At 42.9% G+C, this 24323-nt stretch overlaps 2 protein-coding genes across 2 annotated transcripts in view; one reads left to right on the top strand and one right to left on the bottom strand.

The window, feature by feature from the left end:
* psmd1 (proteasome 26S subunit, non-ATPase 1) overlaps positions 1 to 24323 on the bottom strand; it is a 149936-nt gene that overhangs the window by 45537 nt on the left and 80076 nt on the right. The gene's annotated exons all lie outside the window — the stretch shown is intronic.
* Positions 8319 to 24323, top strand: part of htr2b (5-hydroxytryptamine (serotonin) receptor 2B, G protein-coupled) — a 31609-nt gene continuing 15604 nt past the window's right edge. Inside the window, exons 1-2 of the mRNA XM_068042364.1 lie at positions 8319 to 8832; positions 9024 to 9674. Coding sequence (XP_067898465.1) covers positions 9209 to 9674 — 466 coding nt within the window. The 5' untranslated portion in view covers positions 8319 to 8832; positions 9024 to 9208. The remainder of the gene's footprint in view (positions 8833 to 9023; positions 9675 to 24323) is intronic.

Here is a 24323-nt window from a genome sequence, read left to right on the forward strand (position 1 = left end):
TAAAAGGCTCACATCATTGAAGGAGCAACATTTAACCGTAGTGGAAAATATGTTTAATCATGCACTTTGTGCAAATAGTTCTTTTACAATTTTAGATTTAAAAAGCTCACTCGAATTCATGCAATATAGAGCATGAAGCAATAATTCATATATATTTGCAGCTTTTGCTTCACTGCAGTGAGTCATATTTGGAGCAATAGAAACATGTACATAATAACATGGGCTAATTTTATGTACACAAGAATTATAATTCTCACATTTTACAGCTTACTTCTTTTTCTTCAAATCATAATCAAACAATCTCCAAATTACAACTTTAAGGAACACTTAATAGTCCCCATACAGCAGTTATAAAATTGCAAGATATTAATTTGTGGCACTTTGCCTCAGCTTGTAACATATCACTGTGCGAAACATCACTGGCACAAATCTGTACCACCAAAGAGCTGCTACAAAGCTTTAGTAGTTTGTTCCTATTCAATTTCAGTGTTGTTATGTTAAAAGCTTTATTATTGGTCAGGGTCTTACTCCGCACAACAGTTCCTACATCCAGATTCCAAATATGGTTAAACAAAAGTTGAAGTGTATGATAAAGTTCACAGTATCAAAACCCAAAGATAAAGATGATAACTGGCTGTTCATTCCAGAAATGCTGCTGAACTTGCTTACTGTTAGCAGTATTTTCTGCTTTTGTTTCAGATTTCCAGCAAAATTGCAGTCTTTGTTTTTATTTACAAAGGTTTCATTACTGTCCTAAAAGGTAAAGACGATATGAATGAGGTACATTTACCCACTGAGCCATTGAGGGCTTCAGCCCTCAATGGTTTTAAAAAACATTTACAATTATAAAATGGAAACTTAGCAAATTTAAAAGTAAATTTCACAAAAAGATTACTTCTTGTAGCACTCGAATCAACAATGCATGCATTTTGCCGATATTCAAAGAATTTTTTTAAAATATGGTTATGGGAAGAGGGAATGAGGATAACAAGTGAAAAAGCCCCTATCAAGCCAGGGAAGATCTAGGGAAACAGAGGTGAAAACAAAAACAGTTGTGCAGAGTTTTGCTAGTGCAGGAAGTTGAGAGCTGTCAGGGATTAGTGGGTACACAATGTAAAACAGGGTATCCTCAAACTCAACAAGAGCAATGCCAAGAGAAATCCGCCTCGAAACATACATAAACTTAAAATAAACCGCAGGTGCCATTCAGATAATTCATAGTTTCAAACGTTTACATTCAATGTCAAAAACATGGAGTACAGGTATAAAATCATTTGACAATCAAATGAAGCATATTGAAAATGGTTTTGTCACTACATATCAGACTAAATGCATGAACTCAGCGATTAATTTCAAGAATTGAGAATTTTTGAACTACTAGCATGTTTAGGTTTGTGGGTTGAATTGTCATGACAAAAATCGAGTACACAAATAAAACTTCTTTCTTCCTGAGAATGTCAGAACACAAACATAGCTGTTGACACAGCCAAGCCTATCTGATTCACCGTTAATGAAAAAGAGTGAAAACACGCTCAAACGATTTTTCATAAATGTCAAACTAGGCAGTGGCCATGTAAACAGATCCTTCAACATGGCGAAATGTAGGTATATGGCCACAGTGTTATTGTTACACAGCATGAAGAATTGAGATGAGGACAGTCACTTTCTCTCATTAGACGCAAAGAGGAAGAGTGAAAAAAATGAGGATGCGTCTGATTGCTGTCTTGCGTCTCCTTGTGGTAATCTACAGAGATGCATTAGCAAAAGGATTAAATACTTTGAATGAGAGATTTATATGCAGTTCATGACAAAAGGAAGTCAATTTTGAAGAGTAGTGTTTGGCTTCACACAAGGCAGATGGCTTCACTACACCTCTAACATTGCTGCAAAATGATCAAATGCTATTGCACAGATGTAAGGACTGTGATAATCCCCATCCCTCAATCCCTAAATTAAGTCCACTCCTTACTTTGTGATGCCTTCAAAATCCTTCCCTCACCCAGATAAGTTTTTAATCTAGCATGAGCTAATTGTGCATGATTGCATCGACATCATGGCTATACCTTCCACCACTTGCCTCACCCAGACTGTCACAGTGGCGAAGTGGGTCTTATCACCAAATCCCACTTTGGTCTGTACCCCGACTCCTCTGGTACTTTTTTCCTCCTTTAAGTATCTCACCTGACTTCATCCCTCTTGCCTCATTTAAAACCCTAGTTCTCTACTGCAAGTACCATAAAAATTTTCTTACCGAAATATCTTCACCACTTTCCTCCCTCAGTCTCCATATCTAGCGATTTCTCATCTTCGGTGATTTCAATATCCACCTCAATTCATCACGCTCTCTCGCTCCTAACTTGTACCTAGCCCTGTTCACCTATAACCCCTTTGCTCACTTACTTCCATGGGCTTGCGATTAAACAATGCTTCCATTTTTAAAATATCCTTTGTCCCCCCCCCCCCCCACTACAAGTCCCTCCATGGCATCACCCCTCCCAATCTCTGATCGTCTCCAGCCCTGCAACCCTCTGAGATATCTATGTTCCTCCAATTCTGGCCTTCTGAGCATCCGATTTTTATCACTCCACTACTGACAGTCATGCATTCAACTGCCAAGGCCCTAAGCTTTGGAATTCCCTCCCTAAATCTCACTGCTTCTTTTTCCTCCTTTAAGACATTCCTTAAAACCTACATCTATGACCATGCCTTTGGTCACTGCCCCAAAATCTTATGTGGCTCGGTGTCAAACTTTGTTTGATAATGCTGTTGTAAACCACTTTGGGACATTATGCGAAATTGTTTGGCCACAAGCTGAAACCTCATGCAAATGCTGCCAAATAAATTGCAACTTTGTGTACATTAAGTCCCTGTAACTAGATTTATAATTTGGACAATTGGAAATACACAAAAATAACCTCAAAAAAATGCATACGTATGATTTGCACACCAGACTGTAAAAGGTATGTCATTGTTGTTATTTCAGCTTTTTTACTACAACCTCACATACCTTATTTTCCACACAAACTTCAACAAGTAATAAATGCCAAAATTTTACTTACAACTTGCATGACAGACTAAATGCAGCCAGTATAGTGCTTTACAGTAGCAGCAGAAAGGTCTTCAAAAAATTGGCTTTCACTGCATTTTTCCTCCATCAACCATGAGGAGCTTCCTCATCATATCAGACAATTGAACCTGCACTTTGTTAATAGCAGTCTGCTTTAAAATAACCCACAACCAAGTCATTTAAAGCATACTATTTTCAATTTCCGACTGAGTTTGAACAAACCGAGACTGGCATACAGACTGATGAACTGGGATATTTGTAAAATACAACCATTAATCTAATACACTAGCAGAATGGCAAAATGCCATTGGCATTTCATTGATCACCTAACTTTATAGCTTAAATTTCAGAAGGAAAATTGGGGGTGGGGGAACAGAATTTGGACAAAGAAATCCAAAAAACTACATACAATATACTCAAATTATGTAACGGCTCTCCAGAGTATAATTCATGCTGCAATTATGGCATACTGAAGTCTGACAGCCATGGGTGGTGTCTGCAACAACTACTGAGGAAGAAGGATAAGTTTGGCAAGTTTCGGGAACCTTGGATAACGCGGGATATTGTGAGCCTAGTCAAAAAGAAAAATGAAGCATTCGTAAGGACTGGAAGGCTAGGAACAGACGAATCCCTTGAGGAATATAAAGACAGTAGAAAGGAACTTAAGCAAGGAGTCAGGAGGGCTAAAAGGAGTCATGAAAAGTCATTGGTAAACAGGATTAAGGATAATCCCAAGTCTTTTTATACGTATATAAAGAGCAAGAGGGTAACTAGGGAAAGGGTTGGCCCACTCAAGGACAGAGAAGGGAATCTATGTGTGGAGCCAGAGGAAATGGGCGAGGTGCTAAATGAGTACTTTGCATCAGTATTCACCAAAGAGAAGGACTTGGTGGATGATGAGCCGAGGGAAGGGAGTGCAGTTAGTCTCAGTCATCTCATTATCAAAAAGGAGGTGGTGTTGGGTGTCTTGCAAAGGATTAAGGTAGATAAGTCCCCAGGGCCTGATGGGATCTACCCTAGAATACTGAGGGAGGCAAGGGAAGAAATTGCTGGAGCCTTGGCAGAAATCTTTGCATCCTCATTGGCAACAGGTGTGGTCCCAGAGGACTGGAGAATAGCCAATGTTGTTCCTTTGTTTAAGAAGGGTGGTAAGGATAATCCAGGAAATTATAGGCCGGTGAGCCTTATGTCAGTGGTAGGGAAATTATTAGAGAGGATTCTTCGGGACAGGATTTACTCCTATTTGGAAACAAACAAATTTATTAGCGAGAGGCAGCATGATTTTGTGAAGGGAAGGTCGTGTCTCACTAACTTGATTGAGTTTTTTGAGGAAGTGACAAAGATGATTGATGAAGGATGGGCAGTGGATGTTATCTATATGGACTTCAGTGAAGCCTTTGACAAGGTCCCGCATGGCAGACTGGTACAAAAGGTGGAGTCACATGGGATCAGAGGTGAGCTAGCAAGATGGACACAGAACTGGATCTGTCATAGAAACAGAGGGTATCATTGGAAGGGTGCTTTTCTGAATGGATGGATGTGAGGGAGGTGTTCCGCAGGGATCAGTGCTGGGACCTTTGCTCTTTGTAGTATATATAAATGATTTGGAGGAAAATGTAGCTGGTCTGATTAGTACGTTTGCGAATGACACAAAGGTTGGTGGAGTTGCTGATAGTGATGAGGATTGTCAGAGGATACAGCAGGATATAGATCGGTTGAAGACTTGGGCGGAGAAATGGCAGATGGAGTTTAATCCGGACAAATGTGAGGTAATGCATTTTGGAAGATCTAATGCAGGTGGGAAGTATACAGTAAATGGCAGAACCCTTAGGAGTATTGACAGGCAGAGAGATCTGGGCGTACAGGTCCACAGGTCACTGAAAGTGGCAACGCAGGTGGATAAGGTAGTCAAGAAGGCATACGGCATGCTTGCCTTCATCGGTCAGGGCACTGAGTATAAAAATTGGCAAGTCATGCTGCAGCTGTACAGAACTTTAGTTAGGCCACACTTGGAATATTGCGTGCAATTCTGGTCGCCACACTACCAGAAGGACGTGGAGGCTTTGGAGAGGGTACAGAAGAGGTTTACCAGGATGTTGCCTGGTCTGGAGGGCATTAGCTATGAGGAGAGGTTGGATAAACTCAGATTGTTTTCACTGGAACGACGGAGGTGGAAAGGTGACATGATAGAGGTTTACAAAGTTATGAGCGGCAAGGACAGAGTGGATAGTCAGAAGCTTTTTCCCAGGATGGAAGAGTCAGTTACTAGGGGGCATAGGTTTAAGGTGAGAGGGGCAAAGTTTCGAGGGGATGTGCGAGGCAAGTTCTTTACACAGAGGGTGGTGAGTGCCTGGAACTTGCTGCCGGGGGAGGTGGTGGAAGCAGGTACGACAGCAACGTTTAAGAGGCATCTTGACAAATATATGAATTGGATGGGAATAGAGGGAATGGTCCCCGGAAGTGCAAAAGGTTTTAGTTTCGACAGGCATCAAGATCGGCGCAGGCTTGGAGGGCCGAATGGCCTGCTCCTGTGCTGTACTGTTCTTTGCACTGCTACCACCTCTTCTGTAGCCTTTCTACATACTGGAATCAAGATGATCTATAGTACTTCACAAATTCAGCACGGGTTCCTGCATCCTCACAGGAAAACAATTTATGCTTCATATTTTTCGCACAAGTGCTACAGGGGACCAGCATGGACTTGACAGGCCAACTGGCCTCCTGTGCTGTAACTTTTTTTTATTCGTTCATGGGATGCCACCATTTGTTACCCATACCCAATTGCCCTTGAGAAGGTGGTGGTGAGCTGCCTTCTTGAACCACTGCAGTCCATCTGGTGTAGATACACCCACAATGCCGTTAGCTCTAACACTGGCATCTACCTTGCAATGTGGAAAATTGCCCAGATATGTCCTGTACACAAGTCCAATCCAGCCAATTAACGCCCCATCAGCCTACTCTCAATCATCAGTAATGTGATGGAAGGGGTCATCAACAGTGCCATCAAGCAGCACTTGTTTAGCAATAACCTGTGCAGTGACGCTCGGCTTGGGTTCTGCCAGGGCCACTCAGCTCCTGACCTCATTACAGCCTTGGTTCAAACATGGACAAAAGAGCTGAACTCGAGGTGAGGTGAGAGTGACTGCTCTTGACATCAAGGCAGCATTTGACCGAGTATGGCATCAAGGAGCCCTAGCAAAACTGGAGTCAATGGTAATCAGGGGGAAAACTCTCTGTTGGTTGGAGTCATACCAAGCGCAAAGGAAAATGGCTGTGGTTGTTGGAGGTCAATCATCTGAGCTCCAGGACATCACTGCAGGAGTTCCTCAGGGTAGTGTCCTAGGCCCAACCATCTTCAGTTGCTCCATCAATGACCTTCCTTCAATCATAAGGTCAGAAGTGGGGATGTTCGCTGAAGATTGCACAATGTTAAGCACCATTCGCAACTCCTTAGATACTGAAGCAGTCCGTGTAGAAATGCAGCAAGACCTGGACAATATGCAGGCTTGGGCTGATAAGTAGCAAGTAACATTCACGCCACACAAGTGCCAGGCAATGACCATCTCCCCTTGACATTCAATGGCATTACCATCGCTGAATCCCCCCACCATCAACATCCTAGGGACTACCATTGACCAGAAACTGAACTGGAGTAGACATATAAATACCGTGGCTACAAGAGCAGGTCAGAGGCTAGGAATCCTGCAGCAAGCAACTCACCTCCTGACTCCCCAAAACCTGTCCATCATCTACAAGGCACAAGTCAGGAGCGTGATGGAATACTGTCCACTTGCCTGGATGGGTGCAGCTCCAACAACACTCAAGAAGCTCGACACCATTCAGGACAAAGCAGCCTGCTTGATTGGCACCCAATCCACAAACATTCACTCGCTCCACCACCGATGCACAGTGGCAGCAGTGTGTACCATCTACAAGATGCACTACAGCAACGCACCAAGGCTCCTTAGATAGCACCTTCCAAACCCGCAACCACGACCAACTAGAAGGACAAGGGCAGCAAACGCATGGGAACACCACCACCTGCAAGTTCCCCTCCAAGGCACACACCATCCTGTCTTGGAACTATATCGCCGTTCCTTCACTGTCGCTGGCTCAAAATCCTGGAACTCCCTTCCTAACAGCACTGTGGTTGTACCTACCCCACATGGACTGCAGCGGTTCAAGAAGGCAGCTCACCACCGCCTTCTCAAGGGCAATTAGGGATGGGCAATAAATGCTGGTCTGGCCAGTGATAACCACATCCTATGAATGAATTTTAAAAAAGGGAATTTACAGGTTTTTGACCCAGTGACAGTGAACGCTGATATAGTTCCATGGCGAGATGGCATGTACCCTGGATGGGAACTTGCAGTTGGTGGTGTTGCCATGTGACTATTGCCCTTGTTCTTCTAGATGGCAGAGGTCACGGGTATGGAAGGTGCTGCAGAGCATCTTGTCGATGGTGCACGCTGCTAGGCATGTGCCAGTGGAGGAGGCAGTGAATGTTTAACGTGATGGATGCAGTGCCAATCAATTGGGCTGCTTTGTCCTGGATGGTCGCGAGCTTCGAGTGTTGTTGGAGCTTCACTCATCCAGGCAACTGGAGAGTATTCCATTACACTCCTGACTTGTGCCTTGTGGATGTTGGACAGGCTTTGGGGAGTCAGGAGGGGAGAGTTACTCGCCACAGAATTCCCAGCCTCTGACATGCTCTTGTAGCCACAGTACTTATCCGGCTGGTCCAGTTAAGATTCTGGTCAATGTTATACCCCAGGATGTTAATGGAGGAGATTTATCAATGGTAATGCCATTGAATGTCATGGGGAGATCGTTAGATTCTCTTTGATTCTATGATATTGAAGAGAGTAAACAAAGAAAGGACTGGTGCTTTAAGAATTACTTTCTTCTGCAACTTAACTCTTTCCTTACAAGTCAAGCAAAAAGCAGAAGTTTTCACTGAAAATTTTTCAAACATTTAGTAGTAAAAGGGTTAACATCACAAGCAATGCATCGAAGATAACAGAAAATCTATTTATTTATGCATGACAGGAAGATTTAACTCTGGGATAGATTAAGCTAGGACACCAAGATAGATTATAAATTTCTCTAGGAAGAGTACAAAAAGAAAATTCCTGGCAAAGGAAATAAGGTTTCAACTGCAGTCACTCATGATGTTACCTTTCAACTCTCTGGCTCTGTTCCTATAGTAAAAATGCTCACTTATTTTCCTGCATTCAACCATTAGCAGTTAGTAGCGTCTGACAGCAGTGGAATAACAGATCTTTACACTTGGGGGGGCGGGTGGCGGAAAGCACCATAAGTGCATGAGTGAGAGAGAGACAGGGTAATCAGCATCTTTAGCACAGAGTACAGCACCAATACTGTACAGCTGTGGTACAAAAGCACTGTCGAGAAAAGAATGCAAATGCCCCAGGAAACAACCACAGTATAGAAACCTCAAGTGCTGGAGATATAAAAGTCAGAGTGAAAAAGAAAATCACAAGAGAGGCGAAGAAGTCCCAAATCAATCAGTAGTAAAGATAGATTATAATGCAACCATAAGAAGCGAAACGAAAGCAGAGATCTGGCAGCGATACAGAAAATGGGTCAAAACAAATTTATACAGCTCAGAAGAGACAGAGAAAGAGAAATGGGGAACTGAGATGATTTCCTGACATAGCAATCCAGGCAACGCCAGTTAATTTGTCAGCTGAATTTACATTAACAATTCTTGAGGATATTTGAAAAGCATCTGTCTGACTGAGGTAAGAGCAATTCCAGTCCCTGTAACAATATACAGTGAATTTAATTAGAAACCTGCATAACTAAACGGGAAGTGTTTGCAGCAGCTGGGAGTAGTTGGAAGCAGAGGGATGGCTGTTCACTTTTAAGGAACCTCTGGTTTTTCACAAACCTGTTAAAAACTTTCTTTTTCTCCAATCAACATTTAATATAGAAAAGGTCACAACAAGCCACAGGTACAAGGGAAATTTTGAACAAAAGATGCATGTGGAGAAATTAATATTCACTCGAGTACATGGTTAGCCAAAACGAAGGACAACATTTCTAAAAGAATCTGGTGTATAGATATGTTCCTCAGGCACAAGTGTGCCAGTGCCCTGTGAACTGACTATTTGGACCATGCTGCCTGCTCCTCATCATTCTTCAAAAGCAACCAGAGGGTCAACTGCCAGTACTCAAAGCACGATGCCTGGTTTAGACACTAATGGCACATCTAACTCAGCGGACTCTGTGAGCATGTTTACAATCAGCAGAATGCAGGCAACTCCTAGCAAGCCCTTCAACACTTCTGGAACAAACAGAACCTACTATCTGACAATTGCAGAGGAATCCAGGCTCACCAGTCTACTTATTGACTCTAATTTTTTAGAAGGGGATCAGTCAAAGGATGGACTGCGGTGGGCAGCACTACTGATTTTACTGGTGATCATACCTACTATTGGAGGCAATATACTTGTTATTTTAGCAGTTTCTCTCGAAAAGAAACTACAGAATGCCACCAACTACTTCCTCATGTCACTTGCAGTAGCAGACATGTTAGTTGGACTCCTGGTGATGCCCATCGCTCTTCTAAACATTCTGTTCAGTAAGTGTCATTCAATTTTCTCTTGAATAGAGTTGCAGTATTCCACACACATTTAAGCATTACAGGCAATTCATAATACTCCAACCCATACCTCGTTACTGCTATACAATTGAAGTTATTTTACGATGTGATTAATTTGGATTAGCTTCAGGTTTATTGAGAAAAAGTGAAATGAAGCACTCTTCCATTAAAATGTAGGTGCCTGGGCGTGGAGTTAATATTTAACCCGTCCTTCGATTTGTACTTATTGCACATCATTCACACTTATCACCCATCATAAACTTTTACGTTCACATTCTTAATTATTTTCTGCCTTTTCTTCCTGGTCTTCTAAAGGATCTTGCTCCCAATAGTTCATTCCTTTTTTTTTTTGCAAACCTTACAATGTATCTTGAAAAATCTCTTACACTATAAACTCGAGCGAAAGTGGCTTGGTGAGAAAAAGAAAACTGCATCATATTTAATAATTCTTTGTACAGTTAAAATATTCTTTTGTAATGCCTTCTGAACATAATTTGTGCAACTATCTGCACCATAGCGAGCACCAGATTCAACTGGTCATAATTAGGGGCCACGAATAAGATAGTCACTCATAAATCCAATAGGGAAACTTCTTTAACCAGATCGGGGCTAGATTGTGGAAGTCACTACCACAAGGAGTAGCTGAGGTGAAGAGCAGAGATGCATTTAAGGAGAAGTTAGATAAACATGAGGAAGAAAAGAATGGAAGGGTAGGTTGATGGATTTAGAAGAGGAGGCTTGTGTGGAGCATAAACACCAACGTGGATCTGTTTCTGTGCTGTAAATATTATCTAATTGGTTTCATCTAATAAGGGTTCCTTTAACACCGTGGTCAATGAAATGAAGTACTAGTTTTTGAAACAAACTATAAACTGATACTGCGCATGAATCTGCATTGAATATATTGAAAGTTTGATACAATAGTGCCAGAGCTCAGTAACTCAGAAGTTACCAAAACTTTTATATGGAAAAAGTGGCACTGACTGCTGGTCACTGTACAATCTAGACAGAAAGTGTTGCTTGCAACAAGACAGAAAAAAATTTAAATTGTCATCTTATTGTGCTTATAAAGTCATCTGCAAATATTTCCTTTTGCTTGAAGTCTTTAATAAAAACACAAAAATATTTAACCAGTTAACCAAAAGGTGCAGTTTATAAATGGAATAATTCATGGCAATATACTTGCAGCTACTTTTCTCTTACTAAATCTGAATTTTTAAAACGCGCTTGTATAACCAAACCATCCCTCAAACACAATTTAAGAGAAAAATCAGAGCAACCTAAGTGCAAGCATACAGTTGTGATATCACATTTAGTGCTAACACAATAGAAGCCTTAAAACATATTCAAATAAAATTTTAACTTCATGTGAAGAAAAATAGAAATTACTAGTGAATAAACAAAAAAAATTGGAAAAATGCTATATGTGAAACAATGATTTTTTTTTTTATGTGACATTCAAGGATACCTCAATGTTCTCAGTATTTTCATTATCTAATTGCACGCAAATAAAAATGTTAAAAGCTTCAGAAGCTACTGCTATGACTCAGCAAGTTACACCTACATAGATATGGTTACGTTTTTGAAGATAGCAGGGCGAGTATTTTGCAAGTAATTATAAAAATAATATTTTAAAAACCACTTTAAATTATTGTTGGTTTGAAATCACATATTTATCATCCTGCCCAAAATGGAAACACCTACAACGGTATTAACACAGTGAGAATAAATGAGATGGTACTGCTCCCTTTGGATTTCACGGGCACCATCTAAACAAAGTAACCAGAGAACGTAAGAAATAGCAACAGGAGATGACCATTTAGCCCTTCAAGCCTGCTCCGCCATTCAATGACATCATGACTGATCTTCTACTTCAAACACCATCTTCCTTCACTATCCCCGGATCGCTTGATGTTTTTAATACGTAGAAGTATATTGATCTCAGTCTTGAACAAACTCAACGACGGAGCCTCCACAGCCCTCTGGGGCAGAGAATTCCAAAGATTCACCACCCCGAGTGAAAAAATTCCTCATCTCCGTTCTGAATGGCCTGCCCCTTACTGGTTCTAGACTCCCCAGCCAGGGGAAGCATCCCTCCTGCATCTACCCTGTCAAGCCCTGTAAGAATTTTGTATGTTTGAATGAGATCACCTCTCATTCTTCTAAACTCCAGAGAATAAAGGCCCAGTCCATTTACTCTTTCCTCATAGGACAATCCCTCCATCCCAGAAATTAGTTTGGTGAGCCTTCGTTGCACTCCCTCTATGGCAAGTATATCTCTCCTTAAGTAAAGAGATCAAAACTGCACACAATACTCCAGGTGCGGTCTCTGTATAACTGCAGTAAGACATCTTTACTCCTATACTCAAATCCTCTCGTAATAAAGGGCAACATACCATTTGCCTTAATTGCTTGCCTTACATGCATATTAGTTTTCAGTGACTCATGAACAAGGACACCCAAGCCCCTTTGAAGTTCAACACTTCCCAGCCTCTCCCCCAAATCACTTACCATTTGCACTTTCAAATTCCCAACTATCTAGCCTTTGGCCTACAGTTCATCAGGACTCCTTGGCAGCTATCAATTTGTTAAATTACACCCTCTCCAGCACTTTAAATGCCCTTGCACCCATTAGCATTGTTCTCTTGTTCCCGACATACTCCTCATCTCCACTCCCTTAAGTACAAGGGGTGCAGACTTGAACGCCTGTGGCAAACAATAGGTTTAACCATTCATCGCCAGAACTGGCTAGACCACTGAAAGCATTATTGGATTGTGCTTTCCACCCTTTAAACTGCTCACTATTCAAAGATCATCCAGGAATGCAAAGATAATTCCTGCCTTCTCTTTTCTACTACAAACTGTTTTCTTAAACTGCCCTTCTCTGCGCCTTTCACCCTCACCTGCAACAGTAAGTGCGAGTTCATCGACTTTTTCTTCAAAAAGATCGAGACCATCCATTCAACTGCCTCTGCCGCTTACCTCCCTTCCCCTAGCTCTTAGAGGCAAACTTCTCTAGCCCTGAACTCACATCTTTCTCTAGATTCTATCCCATTTCCTGTAATGCTCTCTCTGACCTCATTTTATTCTTATTACATTATTATTCCTGCTTCTTTGATCCTATTCCCACCAAATTGGTAACCTCTCAACTTCTCTACTGGGCCCCATGTCAGCTGACACTGTTAACAGTTTCCTTTCCTCAGGTACTTCCCCTACCTCCCCACCACATCCCCCCCCACCATTCAACTTTTAACGTCCTTCCTGGTTTGTTATCAGTGAAAATACTTCAACATGATTGGCTGCTTGACGACATCACTGCTGCTGCACAAGAGAAGTAAAAGTGACATGAGGAAAAACTTTTTCATGCAGCGACTGGTTAAGGTTTGGAATGCGTTGCCCAAGAACATAGTGGAGGCAGGTTCAATTGAAGCATTCAAAAGGGAATTAGACAGTTACATGAAAAGGAAGAATATGCAGGATTATGGGGAGAAGGCAGGGAAATGCAACCGAGGGAGCTGCTCTTTCAGAGAGCCGCTGTGGACACAATGGGACGAATGACCTCCTCCTGCGCTGTAGCAATTCTGTGATTCCCTCGACTTGAGGCCAAGAAAGGGGAAGTCGGTACCACAGAGACTGCTCAATCTTTGTTAACAAGTTTCTTTGAGGTCAATGGCAAATGCTGTGGGTTTGCCACTGACTGCAGAATCCAGGCTGCCATGATTCATCTCTTCTGGGAAGGGCAAAATTACCAGAAAAAAGTTAAGAAAAACTGGGGAAATCCGCTGACTCGCAGAGCAAGGAGAAAAATGAAGGTTCCGCACCTAATTACTACTTAATAACACTGGAAATGTTGAGAACATGACTGGGTTTGGCTGTGATGCTCATCACTGAATAGCCCAATGGTGACTAGTCTAGGATTACATATGATCAGAGCATTGCCTGCATCTGTGGAGCTGTAACACAGCACTGAAGGTCAGTGAGAGGAGGAGAGCAAATTGTTGGGGAAAGTGGAGAATACTGTAAAAACCATATTTAAATGTTCAAAGAAATAATGAAAAATTTTAAACTAAAAAGAGGCAAAGCAGGTGGATAAGGCCAAGAAGGTATACGACATGCTTGCCTTCATCGGTCAGGGCATAGAGTATAAAAATTGGCAAGTCATGCTGCAGCTGTACAGAACCTTAGTTAGGCCACACTTAGAATATTGCGTGCAATTCTGGTCGCCACACTACCAGAAGGACGTGGAGGCTTTGGAGAGGGTACAGAAGAGGTTTACCAGGATGTTGCCTGGTCTGGAGGGCATTAGCTATGAGGAGAGGTTGGATAAACTCGGATTGTTTTCACTGGAACGACGGAGGTGGAGGGGGCGACATGATAGAGGTTTACAAAGTTATGAGTGGCATGGACAGAGTGGATAGTCAGAAGCTTTTTCCCAGGGTGGAAGAAGAGTCAGCTACTAGGGGACATAGGTTTCAGGTGCGAGGGGCAAAGTTTAGAGGGGATGTGTGAGGCAAGTTCTTTACACAGAGCGTGGTGAGTGCCTGGAACTTGCTGCTGGGGGAGGTGGTGGAAGCAGGTACGACAGCGACGTTTAAGAGGCATCTTGACAAATACATGAATAGGATGGGAATAGAGGGATACAGTGCCCGGAAGTGCAAAAGGTTTTCGTTTAGACAGGCATCAAGATCGGTGCAGGCTTGGAGGGCCGAATGGCCTGTTCCTGTGCTGTACTGTTCTTTGTATGAAGGTAATCCAGAAATACAGCGCAGTTCAACAGGTAAATCCAATGCAATTCTGCAGCCAAGAACTTAAATCAAAAAAAAAAAATACAATTCACTAATTTCTCTCTCCAGTTTCTGAAGGGAAATTGTTCAATGTTTTAGAAAAGTCCACTAAGGACCGAACTAGCCACCATCAAATCAAGGATATTAAATTCAAAATGTCCACACGTCATGCTTTGGAGTACAGTGGAGCAATTTCAATACCGAAGTCGAGACTAGACTTCACTTAGTTTATGAAACTTAAACAAGAACAATTTGCATTTATATAGTGCCTTTAAAATAGTAATACGCACCCAAGGTCTTTCACACGAGCATTATCAAATGGAATTTATCAGACAGATAAGGAGATAATAGTACAGGTGACCAAATGCTTAGTCAAAGAGATAGGTTTTAGGAAGTGTCTTGGAGGAGAGTGGGAGGGAATTCCAGAGCTTCTCGATGGCTTAAAGCACAGCTGCCAATTGTGACTGAATTAGGGGAGTACAGAGATCTCAAAGGATTGCAGATAGTTAGAGATGGGGAGAGGGGAGGTCATGGAGGGATTTAAAACAAAGCTGAGAATTTTACAACTGAGGCATTGTCCAACCAGGAGCCACTGTAGGTCAGTGATCATAGGTGACGGGTGAACAGGACTTGGTGCAATTTCGGATACGGGCAGTAGTTTAATACGAGCTCAAGTTTATGAAGTAAGCAAGCTGGATGGTTGGCTGGCCAGCAGAACATTGGAATAGTGTCCTAGGCCCAATCTTCAGCTGCTTCATAAATGCCTTTCCTTCCATCATAAGGTCAGAAGTGGGGATGTTCGCTGATGATTGCACAATGCTCAGCGCCATTCGTGACTCCTCAGATACTAAAGCAGCCCATGTCCGTATGCAGCAAGACCTGGACAACAACCAGGCTTGGACTAATAAGTGGGAAGTAACATTCGCGTCACACCAGTGCCAGGCAACGACCATCTCCAACAAGTGAGAATTAAACCATCTCCCCTTGACATTCAATGGCATTACCCGTCGCTGAATTCTCCCACTATCAACATCCTGAAGGTCACCAATTACCAGAAAGTGAACTGAACCAGCCACATAAATGCTGTGGCTACAAGAGCAGGTCAGAGGCTGGGAGCTCTGCGGCAAGTAACTCATCTCCTGTCTCGCCACTGCCCGTCCATCATCTACAAGGCACAAGTCAGGAGTGTGATGGAATACTCTCCACTTGCCTGGATGAGTGCAGCTCCAACAACACTCAAGACGTTCGACACCATCCAGGACAAAGCAGCCCACTTGACCGACATCCCCATCCACCACCTTCAACATTCACTCCCTTCATCACCGACACACAGTGGCAGCAGCGTGTACCATCTACAAGATACACTGCAGAAACTCACCAAGGCTCCTTCGAAAGCACCTTGCAAACCCGCAACTATTACCACCCCGAAGGACAAGGGAACACCAGCATCTGCAGGTTCCTCTCCAAGCCACACAACATCCATCCTGACTTGCAACTAGATCGCCATTCCTTCAATGTTGCTGGGTCAAAATCCTGGAACTCCCGTCCCAACAGCACTGTGGGTGTACCCACACCCTAAGGACTGCAGCAGTTCAAGACATCAGCTCACCACCACCTTCTCAAGGGCAATTAGGGATGGGCAATAAATGCTGGCGATGCCCATATCCCACGGACAAATTTTTAAAAAGTCATGTCTAGAGGTAACAAAGGCACGGATGATAAAGTATTTGGGTGGGGTAGGAAAGAAACAGACTGAGGAGAGACCAGAGAGAAAATAAAATGAAACGAAGCTGGGTGAGTGGGAAAGAATAGAATTCCAGCTTCAAGCTAGTTATATTAAACATCAAATTTGTTAAAAATCACAATTTATGAAAAATTGTGACATTGCATTTATATACCATTATTTCAAGTCTTTAAATTAGCTTTATATCTACTTTTAGTCTCTCTCTTTGGCCTTCTTGTCTCGGGAGACAATGGGTAAGCGCCTGGAGGTGGTCAGTGATTGCGAAGCAGCGCCTGGAGTGGCTATAAAGGTCAATTCTAGAGACTCTTCCACAGGTGCTACAGATAAGATTGGTTGTTGGGGCTGTTACACAGTTAGCTCTCCCCTTACGCTTCTGTCCTTTTTCCTGCCAACAGCGAAGTCTCTTCGACTTGCCACACTTTAGCCCCGCCTTTATGGCTGCCCGCCAGCTCTGGCGATCGCTGGCAACTGACTCCCATGACTTGTGATCAATGTCACAAGACTTCATGTCGCGTTTGCAGACGTCTTTAAAGCGGAGACATGTACGGCCGGTGGGTCTGATACCAGTGATGAGCTCGCTGTACAATGTGTCCTTGGGGATCCTGCCATCTTCCATGCAGCTCACATGGCCAAGCTATCTCAAGCGCCGCTGGCTCAGTAGGGTGTATATGTTGGGAATGTTGGCCGCCTCAAGGACTTCTGTGTTGGAGATAGGGTCCTGCCACCTGATGCCAAGGATTCCCCGGAGGCAGCGAAGATAGAATGAATTGAGACGTCGCTATTGGCTGACATACGTTGTCCAGGCCTCGCTGCCATAGAGCAAGGTACTGAGGACACAGGCTTGAAACACTCGGACTTTTGTGTTCCGTGTCAGTGTGCCATTTCCCACACTCTCTTGGTCGGTCATGACATAGCAGTGAAAGCCTTTCCCATGTGCTTGTTGATTTCTGCATCGAGAGACAGGTTACTGGTGATACTTGAGCCTAGGTAGGTGAACTCTGAAACCACTTCCAGAGCGTGGTCGCCAATATTGATGGATGGAGCATTTCTGACGTCCTGTCCCATCATGTTTGTTTTCTTGAGGCCGATGGTTAGGCCAAATTCGTTGCAGACAGCCACGATCCTGTCGATGAGTCTCCGCAGACACTCTTCAGTGTGAGATGTTAATGCAGCATCGTCAGCAAAGAGAAGTTCCCTGATGAGGACTTTCCATACTTCGGTCTTCGCTCTGAGACGGGCAAGGTTGAACAACCTACCACCTGATCTTGTGTGGAGGAAAACTCCTTCTTCTGAAGACTTGAATGCATGTGAGAGCAGCAGGGAGAAGATCCCAAACAGTGTAGGTGCGAGAACACCGCCGTTTCACGCCACCCAGGATAGGAAAGGGGTCTGATGAGGTGCCGCTATGCTGAATTGTGGCTTTCATATTGTCATGGAATGAGGTGATGATACTTTGTAGCTTTGGTGGACATCCGATCTTTTCTAGTAGTCTGAAGAGCCCACGTCTGCTGACGCGGTCAAAGGCTTTGGTGAGATCAACGAAAGCAACGTAGAGGGGCATCTGTTGTTCACGACTTTTCTCCTGTAGCTGGCGAAGGGAGAACAGCATGTCAATGGTGGATCTCTCTGCTCGAAAGCCACACTGTGCCTCAGGGTAGTCACGCTCAGCCAGCTTCTGGAGCCTGTTTAAAGCGACTCGAGTGAAGACTTTCCCCACTAAGCTGAGCAGGGAGATTCCACGGTAGTTGTTGCAGTCACCGCGGTCACCCTTGTTCTTATAGAGGGTGATGACATTGGCATCGCGCATGTCCTGGGGTACTGCTCCCTCGTCCCAGCACAGGCAAAGCAGTTCGTAGAGTGCTAAGAGTATAGCAGGCTTGGCACTCTTGATTATTTCAGGGGTAATGCCGTCCTTCCCAGGGGCTTTTCCGCTGGCTACAGAATCAATGGCATTACTGAGTTCCGATTTTGTTGGCTGTACGTCCAGCTTTTAGTAAGAGGAGGAAATTTCTGCAAGCAGACATGACAAGAAACAGGGCAGGACAGCTGTATAGTGAAAGGGCTGAACAGACTCCTCAGAACATCAAAACAAAAGATAACCGAAATAAGATTCTATAAACACTACTTCAAAAAAACAATTAAAATATGGAGGCATTAGATGTTGTACAGTCCTATTTTCCATCTGTTTGTTGGAATCAACGTAGGGATTCTGTTGCCATGAGCACATGCAAGCTCACCAATGAACATAAGACAAACTAAAACATATATCATTTCTGAAGCCAACAGAGAAGTTCCCACCAAGTGAAATAATTTTTCAACCATTTGATTTAAATCTGTGATTTAGAAATGGACACTTAAAAGGGAACAGAAATAAGCAGCTTAGCTAAATTAATACTGTGCACGCTAATGGGCAATGGTAAATATTATGAGGTGAGCAATTTTTTACGGGACTATCTGTATGAGAGATTACATTCCAATCAAGGGCATTAACTTGACATGGTTGAAAATTGCACTGCCAACCCAGAAATTCAAAATTTGCTGTTACATTTGGGAAGGCAAAAACAAACTTGTAAAAGGGATGGGTTTAAAAAAGTTCCATGGAAGATACTTGAAGTATAAAACTATATATAATGAAAGAATTATGAAGTATGAACAAAGAACTGGCTTCATCATTCAAATTTCATTTTCTCACCCCAGAATTCATGTTATGAAATCAAACACAAAATGGTTGCTAGATTTTATAGTTCTTTGTGGTTGAAGGACTGCATTGAGCATTTTTCATGATGCAGAGTATACAACAAACTGTATTTATATAGCACCTTTAACATGGAAAATATCTCAAGGCATTTCATCGGAATGTAATCAGAAAAATGTATCCCAAGCCAAAGGAAGAGATAATAGGACATTAAAAGCTTTGTCAAAGAGGTAAATTTTAAGCAGAGACTTAAAGGAGGATAGAGTACTGGAGAGTTAGCCGTTTAGAGGGTAAGATCCAGAGCTGAGGGCCTAAACAGCTGAAGATGTGGAAAAAGGAGCATGGGATGCACAAGAGTCCAGAGATGGAGAACTGCAGAGCTCTTGGAGGATTGAGAGATAGGGAGGGATGAGGCCATGAAGAGATAGGAACACTGGAGAAACTGAGTTAACGTTTCAGGTCAACGACCATCAGAACTGTAAGGTCATCAATCTGAAACATTTTTTTGTAATTCATTCATGGGATGTGGGCGTCACTGGCTAGGCCAGCATTTATTGAGAAAATGAAATTTGAATGATGAAGCCAGTTCTTTGTTCATACTTCATAATTCTTTCATTATATATAGTTTTATACTTCAAGTATCTTCCATGGAACTTTTTTAAACCCATCCCTTTTACAAGTTTGTTTTTGCCTTCCCAAATGTAACAGCAAATTTTGAATTTCTGGGTTGGCAGTGCAATTTTCAACCATGTCAAGTTAATGCCCTTGATTGGAATGTAATCTCTCATACACCCTTTCCTATCCTGAGTGGTGTGAAACAGGGCTGTGTTCTCGCACCCACACTTTTTGGGATTTTCTTCTCCCTGCTGCTTTCACATGCGTTCAAATCCTCTGAAGAAGGAATTTTCCTCCACACAAGATCAGGGGGCAGGTTGTTCAACCTTGCCCGTCTAAGAGCGAAGTCCAAAGTACGGAAAGTCCTCATCAGAGAACTCCTCTTTGCTGACGATGCTGCTTTAACATCTCACACTGAAGAATGCCTGCAGAGTCTCATCGACAGGTTTGCGTCTGCCTGCAATGAATTTGGCCTAACCATCAGCCTCAAGAAAACGAACATCATGGGGCAGGATGTCAGAAATGCTCCATCCATCAATATTGGCGACCACGCTCTGGAAGTGGTTCAAGAGTTCACCTACCTAGGCTCAACTATCACCAGTAACCTGTCTCTAGATGCAGAAATCAACAAGCGCATGGGTAAGGCTTCCACTGCTATGTTCAGACTGGCCAAGAGAGTGTGGGAAAATGGCGCACTGACACGGAACACAAAAGTCCGAGTGTATCAGGCCTGTGTCCTCAGTACCTTGCTCTACGGCAGCGAGGCCTGGACAACGTATGCCAGCCAAGAGCGACGTCTCAATTCATTCCATCTTCGCTGCCTTCGGAGAATACTTGGCATCAGGTGGCAGGACTATATCTCCAACACAGAAGTCCTTGAAGCGGCCAACATCCCCAGCTTATACACACTACTGAGTCAGCGGCGCTTGAGATGGCTTGGCCATGTGAGCCGCATGGAAGATGGCAGGATCCCCAAAGACACATTGTACAGCGAGCTCGCCACTGGTATCAGACCCACCGGCCGTCCATGTCTCCGTTATAAAGACGTCTGCAAACGCGACATGAAATCGTGTGACATTGATCACAAGTCGTGGGAGTCAGTTGCCAGCATTCGCCAGAGCTGGCGGGCAGCCATAAAGACAGGGCTAAATTGTGGCGAGTCGAAGAGACTTAGTAGTTGGCAGGAAAAAAGACAGAGGCGCAAGGGGAGAGCCAACTGTGCAACAGCCCCAACAAACAAATTTCTCTGCAGCACCTGTGGAAGAGCCTGTCACTCCAGAATTGGCCTTTATAGCCACTCCAGGCGCTGCTTCACAAACCACTGACCACCTCCAGGCGCGTATCCATTGTCTCTCGAGATAAGGAGGCCCAAAAGAATCTCTCATACAGATAGTCCCGTAAAAAATTGCTCACCTCATAATATTTACCATTGCCCATTAGCGTGCACAGTATTAATTAGCTAAGCTGCTTATTTCTGTTCCCTTTTAAGTATCCATTGCTCAAGAAAGTGGTGGTGAGCTGCCTTCTTGAATCGCTGCAGTCCATGTGAGGTCTGTCCGGTTTCATTCCTTTTTATTGGCTTCGTAGCGGTTAGATACAACTGAGTGGCTTGCTAGGCCATTTCAGAGGGCATGTAAAGAGTCAACCACATTGCTGTGGGTCTGGAGTCATATGTAGGCCAGACCAGGTAAGGGCAGCAGATTTCCTTTCCTAAAGGACATTAGTGAAGCAGATGGGTTTTTATAACAATCAACATTGGTTTCATGGCCACCATTAGACTAGCTTTTTTTTAAATTCCAGATTTATTAATTGAATTCAAATTCCACCTTCTGCTGTCGTGGGTTTGAACCCACGTCCCCAGAGCAATACCCTGGGTCGCTAGGTTACTAGTCCAGTGACAATACCACTATACCACCGCCTCCCCTAACTTAACTCTGTTTCTCTCCCCACAGATGCTGCCAGACCCACTCAGTATTTCCAACATCGACAGTATTATGCTTTTGTAGGAACATTGGAATTGCTGGTTGAAAAAAATATTACTGCCCAGCTATTTCACTTTCCACCATCCTGGTAGTCACATGATACAATGATAATTGAGTTGTTGACTAATCATAGCAATTAATCTCTATCAACTGACCCAGACAAGAAATAAACCCCAATGATGGACAGCCTTGGGAACCATAGGTCCCAAGTCACCTATATCCTCCCACACATGCTACACTTACCACGTTTTGTCTCAAATACACTATCTCAATGTTATCTTCTGAAAGAAATCTATCTAATTTGCATTTGAATGAGTCAATACTAACTACTTCAACTGTTTCCCTAGATTGATAACTTGGATCACTAAAATATTGTTTCACAGATTAGTTTTGAATTTAATCTCCAAGCGTGGTCCCTGCCCTTTGGTTCTATTATTCTAGATAAAGTGAAATAGCTTGAATAAGATAAGGAGAATTTTAAGATTGAGGCGTTGGTGGACAGGGAGTCAAATGCAGATTATTCTGGAATGCAGTGCCTGAAAGGGTGATGGAAGCATATTCAATAGTTAACATTCAAAAGAGAATTGGATAAATATTTGAAGGGAAAATAATTTACAGGGCTATAGGGAAAAAGCAGGGGACTGGGACTAATTGGTTAACTCTACCGAAGAGCCATTATAAACATGATAAGCCAAAGGGCCTCCTTCTGTGCTGTATCATTCGATCAGCAATCACAGAGGTGACTGGCAAGCCAGACTTGGTGGGTTGGATGACGAGTTTTGAACAAGCTGAAGTTTATATTATGGAGAATATAAAGCGTAATGAAGGTTTCATCAGCAGATAACCTAAGGCAAGGGTGGGAAATATTACATAGGTGGAAGTATGCAGTCATTGTGACGGAGAGGACATGAGATCAAAAACTCAGTTCACGGTCAAATAGGACATTGAGGTTACAGTCTGGTTCAGTCTGAGGCAGTGACGAAAGCAGTTATGGAACTGGTGGCAAGGGAACAATTTGAGGCAGGGGCACAAGACAAAGTTTAACTAGAGCAAACTGCAGCTCATCCAGGCCTGGATGTCAGTCAAGCAGTCTGACAACACAAAGGAAGTGGATGGATCAAGAGAGATAGTGTTGAGGTAGAGATGGGTATTGTTAGCATATATGTGGAACCTCATGTCTTTGAATGACATCACCAAGTGACAACATATAGATGCAAACAGGAGAGAATAGGTTCTTGAGGGATTCCAGAGGTAATGGTGAGGAGGTGGGGGGAGATGATGGTTGCAGAAAGAGGAGAAACCATTGCAGGAAATTCTCTGACTACAGCTAGATAAGCAAAAGTGGAACCAGCTGGACAATGAAAAAGAGGGGCATTGGCACAGGATGGTGTGGCCAACCATGCCCAAAGCAGCTGAGAGAATAGGATCGAGGAGAAGGAGGAATAATGCACCACAGTCACACAGCATGTCACGTGTGATTTTTGATTCAGGCCACTTCAGGGCTGTGGAAGGAGTAAAAACCGAATGGGAGAGATTCAAATATAGAGCTGCGGCAAAGATGGGCATGGATTTCAGAGGTGCCAGCATGTTTGAAGACTGGACAGTAAAGGGATGTTGGAGATGAGGTATCAGGGTTATTGTTTTTTGGGGGGGAAATGATTACAGCAAATTTTTTAAGGGTGAGGGACAGTACCTAAGGAGACAAAATCGTTTACATTACCAGCTGGCAGACAGGCCTGAAGTAAACTTGGGTGGTCAGCAGTTTAGCGGAAATAAATGGTCAAAAGAGGAGGTGGTGTGGATCTCATGGTCATGATAAGTTTGGAGCGGGCATAAGGGGAGATCGAAGAGAAACTGGTGAAAGATGTGAGTATAGTGTTCAGGCAGTGTTGGAACCTCAGTGTGGCAGGCAAAATGGTTGGGATGTGGTAGATGCAGCTGAACAAATAGTCTCAATCTTAGTGACAAAGAGGTCCATAAACTTCTCATACTTGCTATTGAAGCAAGGGTAAAAGGGGCAAGGCAGAGGGTTTAAGGAGATGGTTGGTAGTGGAGAAACAAAAAGGGATATTTTTGCATTCTAGGATAATCCTGGAGCAGTTAGTAGTTCTAGCATAGAAGGAAAGGGTGTGATAGTGCCCAATGCATTTCTGCAAGATTATGGTGGCGAATTACGAAAGCAAATGTGCACCATTGAATTCATCTGAACTTTCTTTAAAAGCTTCAGGAAAATAACACTGAAGCACAAAACATAATATTCTGTGAATTTTCCTCAGACTACATCAACTTGGCAGTGCGCAGGTCAGCCTGATGAGAGCCTTTACACTGGCAGCATAAAGTAATTTGTTAATCATGTAATACCATATTACCAAATTATATTACCATTTAATCTCCATGGTAACTTTTTCAACAAATTTATTCTTGTTTAGGTGGGAAAAAATCCCCCTAGCTTCACTCTTAAATCTCTCGTTTTTCATTCGTGTTATGGTATTTAAACCTTCCACCGAACTTAATCCAATTCTACTGAAACTTAAAATGCATTAATGTGCAATGTCTCCTTCCCCAAACTGCTGTAACGAATCTACCATGTTCAACCATTAGTACTGTGCTTATAGCTTGCTAAATGAAAATGAAATTGCAAAAGTCATGCATTTTTAATTGAGCAACTAACAGAAAATTTAGCTTGTTTTATTTGATATTGAATGCCAATACCAAACTAAATACTCATACCAGCTTCATGATTCATTTGTGAATGCAGCACTTGAAGTTGTAGTACTTGAGGTTATGACGGCCAAATGAATTTAACAC

Source organism: Heterodontus francisci, chromosome 11 (assembly GCF_036365525.1).
Source record: "Heterodontus francisci isolate sHetFra1 chromosome 11, sHetFra1.hap1, whole genome shotgun sequence".
NCBI classification, from domain to species: domain Eukaryota; kingdom Metazoa; phylum Chordata; class Chondrichthyes; order Heterodontiformes; family Heterodontidae; genus Heterodontus; species Heterodontus francisci.